General features: G+C 45.3%; 1 protein-coding gene and 1 long non-coding RNA gene across 5 annotated transcripts in view; both read right to left on the reverse strand.

Annotated features, from left to right (window-relative positions):
* Window positions 1-3,472, reverse strand: part of LOC100875135 (extracellular serine/threonine protein CG31145) — a 38,779-nt gene extending 35,307 nt beyond the window's left edge. For 3 of the 4 annotated variants that reach the window (XR_001097396.2, XR_013039231.1, XM_012297226.2), the window contains exon 1: window positions 1,434-3,469. Coding sequence is in view for 1 of the 4 variants with exons in the window: in XM_012297226.2 (XP_012152616.1) it covers window positions 1,434-1,900 (467 nt within the window). In the remaining 3 variants the exon portion in view is untranslated. Of the gene's footprint in view, window positions 1-1,433 lie in introns of all 4 variants that reach the window. The other variant, XR_013039232.1, reaches the window with a different exon arrangement.
* Window positions 3,473-3,498: 26 nt separating this feature from the next.
* LOC143265084 (uncharacterized) overlaps window positions 3,499-19,346 on the reverse strand; it is a 79,729-nt gene continuing 63,881 nt past the window's right edge. Inside the window, exon 5 of the long non-coding RNA XR_013039240.1 lies at window positions 3,499-3,618. This is a non-coding gene — a long non-coding RNA (uncharacterized LOC143265084). The remainder of the gene's footprint in view (window positions 3,619-19,346) is intronic.

Raw genomic sequence — 19,346 nt, forward strand, 5'->3', positions numbered from 1 at the left:
TGCCTCGTGGAACGACGATTAATGATAAAATACGATACTAATTACTAACGCGAAAATTACCAGTACGCTAATCTCGTCGAAGAAAAAGGACGTAAAGCTTTTCGGCGAATTCGAAGAACGCGATTTCTCCGATAAGAGAAATGCCACGGAGATCGACACGGGACTAAGAGAATAGCATCCGTATTCGAGATATCGCGGCGTTTCTTATCGGCGCGATTACGCGAGCAATTCGCGTCTTGGACGAATTACGAATCCGAGATGCGTCCTGCTTTTCTCTATACTTTGCTCTACTTCCCTGCAAATTGTTTGAGAGGAAACCAGTGACCTCGCTCGGAGTTCAGAGTTATCGCTATTAACACTTTCGTGACCTTTTCGTGCGATTTCGAAACTACAATTCTTTCGTTTAGAAACGAGAAGAGGAAGATATTATTTCCATTCGAGCCTTTTCGCTTCTCGGTCGATCCTCGATAAATAATTATATGCTCCGAAAAATGTTGAATGCGTCTCGAATTATTCCAACTTACGGTATAGATTTTCAACGAACGATCTTTTGTAGAAAAATTCAATCGACCATTCAAAGTCAAACCGATTTTCCTTGTTTCAACTGATTGCTTTTCCCCCGAGCTTCTCGTTCGACGTAAAAGAAACTTTTCCAACCGAGCGAACGGGGGAAAAAAAAACAACGAGTTTCCGTGGAAAGTTCGTGAAATCGGTTTAGGAGATTTCGATGCCCGACAGCGGCGAGATTTAAACTTGTTACTTTCGACGTTGTTCCGGTTAATTAGGTGTCGCGTTCCAACCACCGAAAAGCTCCCTTATCTTACGTAGAAACGGGAACAGATATTTTCACTGGCCGACCACGATAACAACGGAAAATTTTCATCGCCGATCGTCGTTATCGAACACGATTAAGAGATTTCGCTGTGCGCGGTATAAGTGCGGTATAAGAGCGGTATAAGAGCGGTATAAGAGCGATATAAGAGCGGTATAAGAGCCATTCTGCCGCTATAATATAAAACCGAAATAACGCGTATCGGGGCGCGATATATTCTTAAATTGTTATTGACTGTGCGTAATCAGCGGTCGCTTTTATATTCGGAGTTACGTACGACGGGGCAAGAGAAACGACGCGACGCCAATTGATTCGCTCGCTCGATACCGTAATTGACATATTCGTTTAACAATGTTTCGCTCTATTTCCTTTCGTTCGAGATAAACGAAATATCGATAGACATAACGGATGACCCAGTTACGGATAAACGCGATTCTAGGAAATTCTAAGATACCACCGACAGACGTTACAGACAAATTGATATCAGCGTTCAACGTTAATTACGACGGATTCGTCGCGCATACCGCGCCTCTTACGTTCGATAGTACGTTGCCGGTAATGTCTAAAGCGACGTGCCAGAGAAATCTAAATATCTACTCACTTTGGGCTGACTTTTTTCAACTCCCCCAGCGTAGGATTGTTGGAACGATCTTCACCGCTGATCCTGGCCACACCGTCGTACGCACCGACACCGTAACCGTTCACCACAATGTCCACTAAATCCGGAAAACTGTCGTGCACCTCGACGTTCTTCTCTGTTCTCGACTCTTTACCGTCGTTACCGTACACCTTTCCGCTACTCGGCGCGGTGGCAACCGCATCGGCCGTTTGTTCCTTGCTAGCGTTCGTTCGTTGCAGGAACTTCCGTCGAAAGGTGTTATAAATGGTGTCCGCGTTAGGATCGTCGCCGATTCTAACGCGTCCGTGACTAGGCACCAGATGGTGTCCACTGTAACCCAGATCCATCTGAAGGTCCATCACCAACAGCACGGTGAACAATATCGCGAAGGCGCTCAGCCCTAGCATCAGTTTATCGCGAATCCTGATCATCCTCAGGGTAAATTTCATTTTCGAGCCTTTCGATTCTCGAACGTCTCGATAACCCTTGCGTTTCACTTTCTTCTTGCTCGTTGATCTTCCTTGGAAGTCGTTCGGAGGCTTCGCGACGGCTTGATCGGACAGAGGAGCACAAGACGATCGTACTACGTTCGCCGTCGAGACATCCTCGAGCGAGTCGATGAGGTCGACGCGAACGGTCACGAGGTCAAAATCGCTGGTTCCGGCGAAGGTTCGCGGTTCGTCGTCGATTCGTTCATCTTTCGAGCACGACTCTGTCCGTACTCTGGTCCGTTCCAGAGCGTGGACGGACGCGGGATCGTTCGAGTCGACTAGCTGTTCACTGGCGGCCACCGACCGCCTCTTCTCTTGATCGTCCCCGCCACGGTGCTGTCGGGCATCCGCGAAATTCGCGAGTTTGCATTTTACGCGGACGGTCGACGCTCGCGGTTCCCACCGATTCCCGCCGTCTATCCCCGACTTCCTTGCCGAGACGAGCTTATCGTCTTTATCGTCGACCCTCGACGACCTCTGAACCTGCCAGTCGTCCGGCGGAGGCGATCGCTTAGCCTTCCACCACTTGTCGCGATAATCTACCTTGTCTCTTCGCTCAGACGACCTTGACTCTCCTACCGCGTATCGTTCGTGAGCGATCGGCGAGCAAACCGAGTCGGCGGACACTCCGCACAGTGGAGATCCTGCCCAAACTCTCTTGTGAACCCGCTCGATACCGGAAACGAGCCTCTCCTCGCTCCACGATCTTCGATGATCGGAATTAAGACTTCGGAGGATCTTGCTCGACTTTTCCAAACGTCTCCTCACGAGCACGCGCTCCTCCAAAAGTCTCAGATTGTCCTCTATCCTGATCAGATCCTCCACGTCCTCTATGGACACGCTTTTCGACGAATCGTAATCTTTCGGGGATACGATCGGAGATTCGCGCGAATCGTTCCGTGTTACCTCGTCGTCTACGCGGACAACGGAAACGGCTTCCGGATCACCGAAAGACGATTTAACGATTAAAGGCTCGGTCAACCAACGTTTGCCGTTGGATCTTTTTCTTCTGATCGGCGGCACGGGTCTGTCCTCGTCGCTGGAATCGAACAATTTCTTTCGGAGAAACTGAGGACTCTTCTGGATATTCCTTACCAGCCTCTCGCAGCCTTCCGCGATGTTGTCTTTCGAGTTTTTAACGAATCTTCTCAGGAAGGAGTCGGTTTTCTGCAATTTGCCGCGAGTCGCTTCTTCACAGCGAACGATATCCACGGCCTGCTGCTGATCTTTGCTCTTTTCCGAACATTTTTTACTCTTGTCCTTGAACAACTTGAATCTACGCTTGTCCGAAGAATCCGATACCCTCTGACCGTTCCGCGAGGATCGAACGCGATCGCTCAGGCTCTGCTTGATCCTTCCCTCGTTCCTTCGAGCCCTGAATCGCGAATCCTCATCGTCCTTGTCCGGCGAATCGTTCTTCAAACTGAACGTACGAAGCGATCTCGACTCGCTATCTTCCAATGTCCGGAGGTTTGAACGCGTCGTCTCCTCGCTCGAACCATTTGCGGGACATCTCCTCTCGTCCAGAGTTCCTCTCGCTCGCGAAATCACGCGAAATTATCGTTCGCGAATCGCCGATGTTAAAGCGCCGACTCGTCCATCGACCGTTCAAACGAATCGTACTCGGTTCGAGACGACTGGACACTGTCAGCCCTTCGATTCCACCGACTCACCGCCTGTAAAATAAACGTACGTACAATTATAATTAATCGTTCTTCGGATAATCCAAACACCGAAGCAATTTCAAAGTTTCTTCGACGCGCGAATCGGTGGCGAATCGAAAAACTCGGAAACAACGAGAGTGAACGTCGATCGAAGCGACGAAATTTTATCGCGAATCTTCTCGACGAGGCAACAACCTCGTCTCGCGAATATTCGGATAAACCGATTTTCTACCCTGGATATTAAGTCGCCTCGGATATTGAATTACGCGGCTCCGTTGTATACAACGATGTTTCCCGGTGTAAAAGACGCGAAAGGAACGAAGCCTTTACGATCCATCTCTCTCTCTCTCTCTCTGTCTCGAGCGTATCCTCTATACTCTCGTACTCTTGTATAACGTTCTCACAGCATCGCCTTTATGACGCGACTTTTGCGATAACTGTAATGGCCACTCTCGCAACACGAAGCACACCATTACCGTCACTCTATTTCACAGTTGATATCTCTCCCTCTTTCAACCACTACTCTCTCTACGGCCACCCACGCGCCTTCGAGCATCCCCTCGAAGGCTGCACCTTGACCCACTGCATCTAACGGTTCGCGTGCACCTGCAGGCAAATTCGATAAAAACCCGTGTCACGTTCGTTTATTCTTCGACGATGAAAATCGTCTAGCTACTTCGAGATAACTGCCGACAAGACTGAATTAATCGTTCGACGAAGTGGCCGACTACTAAGGCGAATCACGTTGCAACGTCGAAACGAACGCGCGTCCAATATTTTTCTCGCGTTTCATTTTTAAAACAAATTTTCCGACAACGTCCCGGAATTTCGGTGATCGTTGTATACGGAACGCGTATACGAGCTAATTGTTTATCGAGTTTTCCGCGATCGATTCGACGAAAACGAGAGACGGTCGAGAATCGAATCGCGGGTAAACACGGACAACGAGTCGTATCGGAAAAAGTCCAGTTTTATGGAAACGACTCGGTTACCTCGATAAGAGCGTTCGAGCTTCTCGAAGGTATCTTTATTATCGTCGAAGAACGCGAAAGATCCGAAACGACGCTTCCGCTGGTTCCTCCAGGGTCGTCCGCGTAAAGTTACGACGTTTCGTTTCCTTATGTGTCCGACGAGGCCCCTGCGCTCTGAACAGTCGTTCAGATCAAAGATTCGAACGAAACGGCACCGATTTCCAATCGTTTCGAAACATATACGAAGAGAAGAGTAAAAGGTAGACCAGTAAATCGGCTAACAATCTCTTTTTCGAGACATTAGAGCAGCAGCAATTTCGCGACAAGTACGCTCTCAGTTAGCGAAACGACTCTGCTACTGTACCTGGGCCAAACTACGACAAATACTTTTCGTTCCTATTCCTGGACCGTATCGCGTAACGTGTCCGAATTACCCGTTTAACCCCTTGCCTTGCAATGTCTGCTTACTATTTAAACGCAACAATGACAAACATGGATCGTATTTATGATATTGGAATTGCCGATCTATAACGGCAATCTACTAATGTAGTATAATGTAGATAATCGACCCTTTCGAAGAAAGAAAAGTATCCTCTTAATCGACGCGGCTCGGGTAAACGAACGTCAAGAATCACGGATGAAAATAAATTATACGGGGAATAAGTTCATGAATTAAACAGAGGTCGATCAGCTCTAGTCTCGGTAGATGTTAAAGAGAGAAATCAAGTGCAAGTTATTCTAGTCGACGGGATAGAAGGAAATTGGATTTCAAATAACGACGAATATCGAGAATATTTCACGTTGCCTAGAACGGTAGTTTCCTGGAGGATAATAAATTATCTAGTCAAGTTTACGACCCGAAATAACGCAGGCAACAAAACAAAGCTTAACTCAAAAATAAAATAATCTGTCATATTTCCATCGCGTATAAATTATCTTGTCAAACTTTCCGACTACGCCACTTTTCGAGTAAACCGTATAACGATAAAAATAACTCGGTTCTTTAATTCAAATATTTATCTGCTGTTTTCTTCTACTATATTAAGTCCAATAATAAGCACGGTAATTAAAACGCGTTCGTTCGTTCGTTCGATCGTTACGTGTCTCGTTCGCGTCGAAAATTTCCAAAAAGGAAATCAGCTGACCGAAATGGAAAAAGGAGATCGAATAAAACTCAACAACGAGCAGATATTTGCAATAAAGGAACGACGATTCTTGGCAAGTTCAACGTGCTCGCACGTGTGGCTTTCGTAAATATAAATGCAATGGCTAATGGTATGCTGGAGCCGATTTCCTACGATAACGCTAAAAGCTCGGCTTTCGTGCTCGCTTCTAATTAGAAATTCCGATTATTAAGGCGAACACACGATCCTTGGCGAACGCGATTCCATCGTACAATCGGAAAGCATCGAATTGGAAAAGCTGCCGCTACCTCGTCATTCCTGCTGGTTTAGGATATTCTCGAACGCGCGTCCGTATTCTTTTTTTCCTCTTTTTTTTTTTGCAAGAAAAGAGTCGACGCGCTTTTTCAAACGCGAACAAAGTTGAACAAAGAAACGTTTCGAAATTTTTGCGAAACAGAAAAGGCAAACCTGTTTTTACGTTCACAGAATTTTTCATTTACCGTTCAAGTTCATTGTTCTGCAAAGGAAGTTTCACGGAGACCAGAAAATGGAATCTCTGTTACCTGCTTGTAATCTTAATATTAAACCACGATATTAAAACCGATATTCGAGCAGGATCCTTGGAATTTAGCAAGATTATACTTATATTAAGCTCGACGACGAGAACACCTCGGTAACTAAGACTAGACCGTATACTTGCTCTTACGTTAAAAGTAAATTGAAAAAAGTAATTGCTCCGTACGTAATCGATTTTCGTCCCGAGACGAGACACTGAATATTTGAACGGTGACGCGGAAAAAAGATAACTTAAAATAGAAATAAGAAATCTGATATTTTACTCGAGTTACTGATTCCGATATTAAAACTTGGCGAGATCCGAAACGATATCGAATTAATCGACTTTATCGATGCAACCAAGGTTTAGAGCAGACTCCCTTGTTTCGACGTCGTAATAGAGCGTTTTCTAACCGTGGAAATCGATGGAAAGACGACGACGAGTTCGTCTGGTCGCTGGCTTCACCTCCAGCGACTTAGGAGCGAATTCTTAGGTTTTCTCGCAGGACTCGCGGATAATGCGGCAGAATTTCCAGACACATTTCTTATTTTTCATCCGACGGTCGACGAATAATAAACGCGAACGTTTCGACAACAATCGCGCCGTAGGAATTCTATTTCGAGCAAACAACGTCAACCTCCGATTCGTTTTTCTCGCTTGCCAACCGAAATGATAGTTTCATATCGAAATGAAAAAACCTTCTCGTGCCAACAATATCTAATTAACGATCCAACGATCGACACGATCGTTTATGGCAGCACGATATTCTCGAAAATTTTCGCTTTCTACTTGGTTTTTCTACTCGGAGTACCTAACCAGAAGTCGAATCTCGACTCCCTTTCGACGCCAACAAAGTTTTACGACGCGAACTCGTACTTCTGACGGACAAGTTATTTTCGGAGATTGTAAACACGTAGGTCCCCCCGAAATAACGATACGACAACGCGAACCGATAAGAGATCTACCGCGTTTCGTTAACCGTCAAATGTTCGACGACTCGGCCGCGAACGAAACGCGAACGAAACGCGAACGAAACGCGAACGAAACGCGAACGAAACGCGAACAACTAGAAAAAAGGGTTCTTTTACGACATCCGTATCTCTCGATACGGATCTTTCCAAGTCGACGTCCTTGCTTAAAAAAAAAAAAGGCTACTCGTTCGTAGCGCGTCCGACAAGCGTGACAAACTCGATATCGAAATGATCCGTCGCGTAGGAATTCCGTATTCGAAAGAGAACCGAGGAAATTTATGCGACGACTATGACCAGATTGCAAATGTTTCTGTAATGTCGATATAATACCTTTGCGCGTGTTTCGAAAAACCCGCGGTATAGTAACGGCTAATTCGTTGAACGTTCAACGCCGCGCCGTCGTTCGTCGACGGAGTTGAAAGATTAATCGGTCGAAAATTCGCAAGGTTCTCTTCGGAAGAGGAGTCGGACGTTCGAGACGAATCTCATGAAATATTGAAGGACCAAAAAATTATGTCGATGGCTTTAACGTCCGACGAGTGTTCCCCCGGCGTCTCGAGCGCAAAAGAATATGCAAAACAGAAGGATGTAGTTGAGTGGCAGAGGAGGAAAGGGAAGGGAAGGGAAGGGAAGGGAAGGGAACGGAAGAACGGGGAAGAGGAGAATCCGAAGAAGGTGCTCGAAACTCTGCTCGTGGATCATTTAAATATTGCACAGGGAAATGAGTAAATAAAAGCAGAAGGTCGAGAGCGTACGGACAGAATCTGGAATCAGCTCTTTCGGAAATGCCGGAAAAGTCCATCGACTGTTTTATCGAAATGCCTGGAGAATTACGCGATTCCTGTAAAATCGTATCGCGAATATTTATTTCGAAAATCACTCCAACGAAAAAAAGCGAGCTAATTTCAAATTTTTCCCCGATATCGTAAGGAACAGATACGATATCTGGTAAGTCTTTTAAAGATTTCCTTCTAATTACTTCGGTTCCATGACGATTTTCCGGTAACGCGAGTCATCGATGACCCCCGCGGCATTCGAGGGAGAAAATGGACCAGGTAGGTAATTGGAAAGCGCACTTTCTGCCGGCCGTAATAATGAAATTTCGAAATGAAACGTTGCAAACACAGAGTTTACCAAACACGTTAATTAACATGCGTTAAATTTCCAATTAAGCAATTTAGGATCAGTCGTGTCGGCACGATTCGCGAAAAACTAAATTTCAGTCGCATATTTTCAAACCTTTCCATCGTTCGCCCTCATCGACGTTCGAATGGATTTTCTTTTAAACGGAAGAAAAAAAAAAAAGAAAAGAGCGGGCAAAGGTAAAACGGTGTTCGCCTTCCGTCCGAAACGAAGCGACGCGACACGCCGCAGCTTACACGCGCAACCCGCTTCGACGCCCTAATTAATTGCGAGCCGTTCTCTCGAAACGAGAGCCGTACCTCTACCTGCAACAATAGCCGCGTTAAAATGCGCTATGGTGTTCAAGCAAGCCCGTTTTCCACGAGACCGAGAGACTCTACCGTCTGTTTCGACGGGCCAAACCGTTAACACCGATCACGAACGAACTAACACCGACATATACGTACACCGTAAAAAATAATGAAAAAATAAGGACCGACGATGTCAGCGATGACGATACGCGGTAAAAACGCTGTTAGTTTTATATATCTTTATTTCTTCGATTCCACCGTTCACCCCTGAAACTCAAGCTCGGTTTAAGCCCGCTAATTAATTGCAGTCTGTTCCGGAGCGCGTGCCAACGGAGTTTACATTGCCCCAGGCTCGTTCCCTAATTATTAACTTAATTAATAACTTGATCTTTACGGTTACGAATCACAATTTTCTTACTGCTCTATTCGACACTCCGCGAATCTCCGCGTTATTACAGCGTACTCGAATTTTGACCAAGTATCCTGCTACGCTTAATTAACGACGTAATTAACGAGCGACCCTCGGCAATCGTCTCCTCTTTGCATGGAAATCCTCGAAAAGACGTAATTGCGGTAAGAAAAAAGGATATCGCGACTTATACGAGTACGCTTGGCGGAAGCTCTTAATTTATCGTTAAAAATTCTCCGACAAAATGTTTTTCTACCTCTCCGAATCGGACGAATGTTCGTATAAATATCGTATATCGTTCCACGCATCGCGCAAAATAACGAGATTTATTAGAGAAACACGCTCGTTAACGAGAGAGAAACGAATCGACGTTATAAACCAGTCGCGATCATAATAATCTACGAGATCGTTATTTCGATTAATTGTTAGGTGACGAGTTCCCTTCTTCGGCGTCTCCGCTTTTAATCGGCACCCGATCGTCACTAGGTAATTAGAAAGTCTTGTTTGCCGATGAAAATTAGGTGTCGTTCGCGTCTTCGTTGCAACCGAGTAAATTGAACGAACGCGTAATCAACGGTCCCTCGGATTATAAGCGGATATTTCTATTTCGATCAATTAGTGAACGGCAACCGCAAATTAGCGAATCACGGTATCCTTGATGAACGTAGCCAGATTCGACGTCGAATCGAATGAATGAACCGTGAATGACTAGTGAATGGAGATTAATTAGACCGGCAATACGTTCGACTGTTCGTCTAAACAGAGAACGACAAATCGTAGCGAAGGATTCGGACGGCAATAATCGATGCGTTGAACACGGTTCCAATTCGTTACCGAGTGTCTTTACGATTTTCACGCGTTTCGACTTGAAATTCAAAGTTAGCCAACCTTTTTTTCCGCGTTGCGAGAAAAAATGCTGTTCCCGCGATGACGCGTCTAGAAAAAGGCCGCTCATTGAATTTCCCGTAAAATTTACTCCACGGGTTGGGAAAAAGTGGAAACCTCGCTACCTAACCAGATTATCAACGCGACGAGTAATTTCGGTAGAGCAACAACGCGAACGGTGTGTCTCGAACGAATTCGCCACTTATTACCGTTAAAACGACGTCTACGCGCGCGAATACCTATAAATGATTATCGCTGAAAAAATACCCACGTTTCTCGCTCCGCTATCAACATTTTCAGTTTCGCGGGGAAAAAAAACTCATCGAATCACGCTTATCGCGAATTCGTCATTACTTCCTTTGTTTCGAACGAACAAAACTGCCAAGTTAAATTTCCGACAGAGAAACAGAAAAGAAAAAAGAGACATAGTAATTGAATGGATACCCGTTTCGAACTAACGAGTGACAAATGAAACGAGCAAAGAGTAGATTAATGCGTTACAAAATGAATCGCGTATCTCGCGGGTAAAAGCTGTTTCGAAGTTGCATTTCGTACATTGCGTACAATCATAAATGCAATTTTGTGTACCGACAAATCTAGACCGCGTTTACTCGCTCGTTTTGCCGTGAAATTTTTAATTAAACGTCATCCGCATCCCCTTACAACCCCTTCTAGGTTTTCCCGGCTTCATTTGCCAGCCAGAAAGAAAAATTCTACTATCGAGGAAATTTTATTAAGCTCGGGAATCGACTCCCAGCTTCGCCAACGTTTCACCGATCTCGGTTTCTCCGCTTCGATTCTATCGAGTTTCCTCGAGTCTCGATTTCGCTACTCGCCGTCCGATCATTAGCGGTTTCTAGTTCGATCCTTTGATTTCGTTAGAATTTTACCGCTGTTCGTTTCGCGGCGAAACTTTCATTATTTTCAAATTATTTTCAAATTATTTTCAAATTATTTTCAGCCGTTTCGTCGAAAGAGCGCGCGGTATCGTCGCGGAATTGTTTATCTACTCCGAAGCGATACGTAGTTCGAAGCAAGATCGACGAGCGAACACGACAAACAAATAGAAATAACATAATCGGACACGATGACGGGTGTTTCGACGAGGGTTGCGTGCTTTTTCTCCTCGTGTTCGAATTATTTTCGGACGGCAAGTAGAGGCCAACCGCCAAGAATACTCGGCACGCTAATAGTGGCTTGACAAGTCGCGCATACACCGGTGGAAAATGAGAACGTTTGTGACGCGAGCCGAGAAACTGCTCGAACACGCCCGAACGCGTAAACCTACAATAAATATATAAATAACATAAAACCGACTAAGAACCTACCGAAAACTTGTCCACTCGAGAAAGAAAGACAGAAAATACGCCTCGCCAGTTTAATACGAACACGAAATTCCAATATTCCGAGCATAAATCGTCTCTTTTGCTCTCTATCGGAAATCCGATGATTCGAAATTTCGAGAAAATTCACGGAAACCTAAGTTACTCTTTATCCGATCGGCGCAGCTAGAAAACTTCTTCGAAGCTTTTGCAACGAGACCTCGAAACCCGTTGGAAAATATACAGGTTCTTGATGAATAATTAATCGAAAATTATTAACCGAGCCAACGAGAGGGAAACGTTTCTAGTTCGCGTGAAATCCAATAGTATCGGTCACATCAATTATACCAAGGTCCATTAATTAAGCATCCGAGAACATACAATGTTTATGATTGTTAATGTGCCTGGCGCTATGTATCAAATTACGTCCAGCGAACGGATGTTTTATCACGATTCGAATTCGATAAACGAGACAAAACGATCGAACGGTGTCGTATCTATTAACCGAAACTTCTGTAATTTACGTATTTTAATATACTACCTGCTGATAAATTTCAAGCGTACCGATACTACCGCCAATTAAACGATCGATTTAGTTTACGAGGAACGTTAAAAGCGATAAAAACGGATACGACAGCCGAAATTCGCGTTGAAAAATATTGAAAGTGCATAAGAAAAAGGTGTTCTCGTCGGTAGAAATATTCGTTGATCCCATGGCAAGGGTTAGTCGTCGCGCAGCTTGTAATCGTCGAGTGGCAATAAAAGCTTTTATTTGGCGCGATCGCGCGCGCAACGAGTTCGATGTCGACGAAAGCACAGTTTCCTGACAACCGTAATTAACCTTCGTCGGGACTTTCGTCGTCGAAAAGTTTCGTGGCACGATAAACGCGCTCGTTAACTCGTCCAAGAATCCGTGTCGTCTTTGAGCAGCCGCGTTAACAAGAAACGCGAACTCGCGTCATTAGAACCGCTTCCCATTCTCTGCTTTTTCCGCAACGATGATTAACCCATTTCTTTGACCATAAGTCTCGTCGAGGCGAAAAAGTTGAGAAGGAAGGAAGAAGAGCGCGGAAAAAAAATATTTCGCGATTCGATCGATCTCGAAGCGACAACGATCGGGGTTACGAACGAAATTCGCCGAGTTATCCCGCGCTTATTGTCGATCACTCGAAACAAATATACTCGTGAATCGGCAGCATTTGCTCCCGCCTTTTCTCTGTCGTGACTCGTACGTCACGGATAGATTAATGTTCCTCTCGAAGGAACAGCTACAGCTCTCTTAGTCGATAAATAACGCGTGCTTCGTTGTCGAGTGGAACGCGCGACCTGTTCTAGCAATATTCGTTGAATACGCTCGCGAAACGCCGTCGAGAGCTTTTGTCGGATGCTGCACAAAACGCGACACTTTCTTAGCAACGCTACGAAAGAACGAGCAAGACGAGAGAGCGAGCTATAGCCCGTAATCGAGATGAAAATCTCCGAGAATGAATGTTCGCATTTTTCGGGACATCGCGCGTTCACGGTCCTCCCTACGAAATAACGTACAAAGCTCGATAGAAAGGTGTAACGGACGATATTAACATTTTTTCCCCCAGATTTCGAGCCTTTTGAAGTAATCGATTATGTCCGATAGAAATTATAGCGTTTCAGAAGCTACCGCGAAACGTAAATTTACGTAACGTCCAGCCACGTATCGCGACAACGAAGCATATCGACAACGCCACTGCTCGCGCGCGGCACGCGTTACAGTTTGTAAATTAATAGCGCATTCCTTCGTGGCAATACGCAATGTTCGACGTCCGAGCACGCGAGACAAATTTCAAGCGGCAATTAAGAGAAAGCGAACGGATAATCGAGACATAATTTGGAAAGCGAACGAGGAGCAAAGAGCTCGGGAAAAGCGCGTTAAAGAATAGACAAGATCCACTGATCTAAATCGAAACATACCAGAGAACTGTTTCTTTTTCCGCTAATTTTAGATCGTCACGCTACTCTATATCTCCTCCGGTTCTAAATATACCGGGTCCTCTGATACAAACAGAAATACGAGGCTTCGTAATTGTCGGACACTCTGTATATTAGTCGTATTTTCGATCGGTGGTCATGTCGGTTGGTAATGGTACCAAAACAGCCGAGTAATGCGCGTATATTAATTATGCAGAATGGCGGCCGATTGCACCAGTTTCCCCGTCGCGTCGAGCGAGTTTTGCTCCGTTTCAAAGTTTCACCAAGTTTCCAAGCTCGCGCGATTAAACTGTGTCAATAAATTGTCACACGCGATTCGCGAACCAACGATACTCGATGTCGCGGTAACACGCAACCGGCGACCACACGATTTTCCACGATACACGATGCAAATATACACGGTCGACGACGAGTTTTCGACGACGTTTCGTTCTTGCGTTCGCGCGCGATAGATAAGACGAAAAGTAACGCGTTTCGCTAACGAATCGACGAGCGTCGCGCGAAACCGAGGGATCGTCTTCCGTTTCCGTTCCGCTACCGTTCGAACAAACAAACCGAGGAAATCGATCGTCGAGACACGGTCGAACGAACAACGGCGTTAACTCTTTGCCGCGAATATACGAGTCACGAAATAAGAAGAGAAACGGTGTGTAGTCGAAAGCGCCGATGCAACATCCGACACGGTGACGTCAACGCGTTAGGTGGTCGTTGCATTTACAACTCGACGAATTTCCCCGGCTAAAATTGTCCTGCGCCCTCGCGTTCTGACGTAAGCGATACAAACAAGCGCCAAATCGCGGTTGAATTACATTCGATCGCGTCGAATCGAAATCGCGCGACGAATCTCGAAAGGTTATTTTTCCTTTCCGAAAGAGTACGTACTCGCGCTTTGGAATCGTCGCTTCTAAATATATCGACTATTATCTCGAATTATCTGTGGAAAACAGCACGGATGCCTTTAGGAACATTCATCGCATTATCGCGACCGCACAGCCGGGACTCGGCGAGAGATTGTTGAAAACGAAGCTGACTCGGACGGTTCTTCTGGATCCGCTTTGAAGCGATGAAAATTCAGCTGAAAAGCCGAAGCAACAGTTGACGAGTCATTTAATTAGTTTCGCTTTCTGCATCGAGCGAGCCGAGTTCTCGTCGCGCGATGCTGTAAACTGTAAACGCTTCCGGTTGTTTCCTTCGCTCGTCGCGATCCCCACGGATCAACTTTCCGCCGGAATTCGTCAACGCGCGGGCCAACCTCGTTCGAAAAATATAGAAATATGCTGGAATAGCGACGCGCACGAATTACTCCTTGTAACGTTACAACGAATTCTAGTCGACGAGAGAAAGAGTTACTTGTTCCGAATGTTCAACGACAACTACGAATCGAACGAACCAATTTTCTGGCACGCTTAATTCGAACACGACGGGAACTCGCTACGAGGTCTGCCCTTACACAATCGAATTAATGACAGGAAACAATGATACAATTACTCCGGTGCCGCTTAAAGCAGACACTCGACTGCGTTCAACCGTGATTGCTCGAGAAGAAACAGAATCCGGTGAAATCTGAATATCTTCTCGTTTCGCTAGAAATTAGTTGAACAAAATTAGCCTGCTCCAATTGCAGCCATGTTTTCAGCTATGAAAATTACGCGTCTCGATGGCAGCGCGGCATGCAACAGTTTAATTTTCAATCGTTAACTTTGCGCGCTCGTGCAGCTGAATTTCTCTTTTAAATTCATCGTTTACGATACCTACTGTGCCGATTAAATTCTAACAAAGTTAAGGGAACACCGTGTATCTAGGCAACGAGATGCCGAAATTTCGACAGTCGCGAACAGAAAAGGTTCCGATACTTTTTTTTTATCGCGTTTGTCCCGACGACTACTACGAAGCGAACAGAAATTTCCATTTACGCGTTCGAGCATCGATTAGAAAGAATCGCGGTGCAGAAGCAGGGACTTTTAACGGACTTTTAACGGAGAAGTTTGTCGTTGAACGAGCGAACGGACGAATGCTCGAGGTCGAAAAACAAATTAACACCGCGATAAGTCGATGAAAGAGCGAGTCAATTTTTCTCCTTCTAAGCAACGTTTAGAAGTGCAACGATAAATGCTGCGACCGGACACGCTAATGTTACTCGACTCGTTACATAATGCAAAACATAGCGTAAAACGCGAAAATCTATCAATTGGAAATTCTACGATATACACTTATCGACGAGTTATCCGATTAAAGGACTAAAGGATTCGAAATAAGTCGCGAGTATCGAATCGGACGCGTAAAGAATATTATGGGGTAATCGATATATGTACATCTATCGGTATAAACGACTGAAAAGTACGGTTCTTCCTTTTCATACGAGCGCTGGAACGCCGTGGTTAAGCCATAAAAGTTACATTACCCTCGTCACACGAATAAGTTTCACCGGCAGGTTATTAGGTAATTTGCATGAGTTTTATCTCCTGACCGCGACGAGGAAGGCGTTATCAACCGACCAGTTATCGTAAATCTCCTAGATCTCGTAAACACGAAGGTTATTTCAGTGTCGATGAAAAGCACGATGGGAAACTTTTATTGTCTGCTTAATCATCTAACGACCTCTTCCTCGAAATGTCTGTGTGTTCGCGTTTTATAACTTCTTATCGAGGTCCTTTTCGCTTTTTCGAACGTAACGCGAGAAAACTTTGCAAAGAATATAAGCGTAGAAATTGAATAACGAGTAGGTTCGAGGATGGAACGCTTGGAGCGTCGTAATCGATCGGATAACGGGAGGAAAGCGAGAGACGAGGGAAAGAAAGCGAAAATTCGAATAATCTTTCGAGAACGAAACACGCGATCGTTCGCCAATCCGAGCGAACGTTTTTTCGAAATGACTAAAGGTGAACGAGATCCCCTTACGTAAGCCTAGAATTACTCGATAATCTGGTCGTCGCGTCGTTCAATGACCAGAGTTATCTCGTAGCTCGCCGGAGAACTGGTCTTAGATTTTTTGGAAACAAAGATATATGCACTTCTCCCGGGTGACTGACCGGCTTCGAGAAAGACGAAGAACCAGCTTCGAAATCGCTTTCCTTCTCGAACCTGTCTCTCGTACGATCATTTTAAAGAATCGAACGGCACGAATAACTCGATTCTCCTTAATCGACCGCAAGTAACGCGAGAACTTCGTTACGACGTACGATGTACGCCATTTCTGATCGCGATGACAAAATTTTCTTTTCCTTAATAAGTAATCTTGATAGAAAACGCGAATAAACGAGAAAATCAAGAGTAGAAATTGCGGTAAAGCAACAAACAATTTATCTAATACTTTTCAACGTAAACAGCGGTATTTGTTCAACGTCTCCCGCACGAGTTCGCGTCTACCTTACAACTTACATCTCGTTCTTATCCATTACCTCTCTCAAACATGTACGTTTCCCTTTCGCTATTTGCAAATCCTTACAAATGTTATTATACACCCTCCCGCTACGCGAAACACGGGACACACCGACCTTCTCGAAAATCTACGATCCTTCTTATTTACGTTATTTCCGTGCACATAGGAACTACGTTACAATGGTTCGCGGCGACGCGACGTAACGAAAAGAAGTTAGCCAAAATTCGTCTCGATCGAACATTCTTTTTCGCTTCGTCCTATTTAGGTTCGCATTTTACGTCCATCAGGAGGCTCGAGGAATTCGTTAGGAGGGTCAAACGAAGGAACGAGGGAAAAGCGACGATTCCGATTTATCTTTGATTCCGTAGGTAGAAGACGGTGGAATAACGAACACGGTGTTGCCGGACTAATCCCTTAAGAGTGTCGCGCGAACGAAAGGCAGCGAAGTTGCGAAGAGCGGAATCGAGAAGAAAAAATAGACGAAAAAATAGGCGATCCTACGGGGACACGGTTTCATTGAAATGCCGTGGAGCTCGCAAGAAAAACAACATCTGGGTTAAATTCCCGAGGATATTTCGACCCGACTCCGGCGCAGTCAGCTCTTCCGCCACGGCTGATAGAATTCCCCTTGCGAGACGGAAGAGACAAGGGACGACGACCAACAGCTAGCCGAGAGAAGAAACAACATCGTCGAGCTGTTGAAACGATGAAGCTTGCGACACCGGCGAACCCGCGGGAAATAAACGCGACGGACGGCTCGCGAATTTACGGATCACGGCTGGAAAACGAGACTCCGCGAAACGAACAATCGATCCGACGAAACCTGCTGGAACCGATCAACGTTTTCGGACACGGCACCGTGATACGAAAAAAAATAAAAAACTCCGAACAAACTAACTTTTTACTCTATCCAGGGATATCCTTCGACGCGTCTAACAGTAGGAGGTCGTATAGAGCGTCCAAAGGGATCCGATACTCGAGGTATCTGCCACACTTTGGCAAAACCCACGGGAAATCTAGCGAGGGACTTTGCCTTTAATTTTCGACAAATCTTCGCTTTTTCCGCCTCTCTCCTTCGATTTCTTCTCCTTTCGAATAATTATTTTAGTCGAGAAAATAGGATAGCAAAGTATCCGATAAATGGTAATTACCTAACGAATACCTAGATCGGTAAACGTCGTTAACGACTTAATCGTACGATTCCCGAGCAAGCGTACAAAGTACTCGGTGAAAACTCGTTAACGGAGGCAAAAACTGTCTTGGTTCGCTGTTCGGGTTCGGATAAAAAAATGTCTCGAAACGGCTTCGACGGTCGAGATACCGGTCAGAAAAGAGAAGCGATTACACGGTACGTGACTACGTAACAAATAGACCGAGAATACGCAAATCTCGTGGATCTGCATCCTTGAATCCTAAGAAAAATCCTACTACGGATGGCTGATAGTCATAAAGCGTGACTCGATGTGAACGAGACGGCCAGCATAATGGCCAGCATAATGGCCAGCAGCCACGGAACGCTAATAAATATCGAGCCAGGTTAATTAAACGGCTTCGAAGCGTTAACGCGTTTCTTTCTTACTCCGACAAAATCTTTCGAATCCTTTCGCTAAAAATTTGTCAATTTTCGCTTTCCCTAAAATAGATCTCTGAAATTTACTGAAAATTTCCATCGAACCACGCCCTCGCCTTTTTCCTATATTAATCCCCAGAGGACAAAACGCTTCCAGGTTGAACCCTTCGTACACATTCAATATCTTTCGCGCTTACGATTCGTGCACGATAATCTACGAATTTGTACTCGAGAGACTTCCATCTTCGAATAAAATAAAACGAGATATTATGTATATTATAGGGGGAAAAATGGAAAATCCTAGCGATCGGTGGAAGAAAAAAAAATGTCGAAGCAAGAAATGGCATTCGTAGAGGCTGGCCCAGGCTTCAATGGTAACAGATGCATTCTGCGTACGCGTTGGAAAATTATGCGTTCTTATGCACCGGCACGTGCATCGTGGATTATGCAAGACGAGTATATAGCCTCGTGCCGATCGAGGAGCACTGCTTAAAATGCTTGCCACGAGCGAACCGAGTTACCTTCGCCGCTCTTGATCACGATCGAAATAAAGAGAAGTCACGCGAAAGTCCGTCGGAGACGACACTTCCCCAGACCGCCATTAAATTTTCACAGAATAATTCCGTGATCCGTGGCTGCTTCGACCACGAAATCCTATTTCGATTCACTTTTGTTCGCATTTATTTTTTACGCTAGCTACTTCGTCTTCCCGATCCTCGATTCCACGAAAAATCTCTTCTTCCTAATTTGCATCCTTTCTTTTCGATTCTATTGTTTATCGCGTAAACGCGTATAAATACGAATACGAGTACGAATTCGTCGCGTTTTCTCCGCGCGATTAGCGCGATCGGGACATTCGACGAGCACGGTCGAAAAAGCTCGACCGAACGAATCGATTCGATTTACCGCGATAAAAGAAATTTAACCAATCCGCTCGGAGAAGTACGAGTGTCGTTGTTCGACGAGCCAATAACCGAGAAAGTCAATCGTTCCGACGACTCTCGCTACCGCGGTTACCGGATGAAATTCTACCGGACCTATGAACGTTCTTCGAAGCGACACGACTCGAAGAAAGCGAGCGCTACTTTTGTTTTACGATCGAAGGAGGATCGAAGGAGGATCGTGGATACCGAACGAAACGGAAAGTGAATCGTC

This window comes from Megachile rotundata, chromosome 8 (genome assembly GCF_050947335.1).
Source record: "Megachile rotundata isolate GNS110a chromosome 8, iyMegRotu1, whole genome shotgun sequence".
Classification (NCBI taxonomy): Eukaryota; Metazoa; Arthropoda; class Insecta; order Hymenoptera; family Megachilidae; genus Megachile; species Megachile rotundata.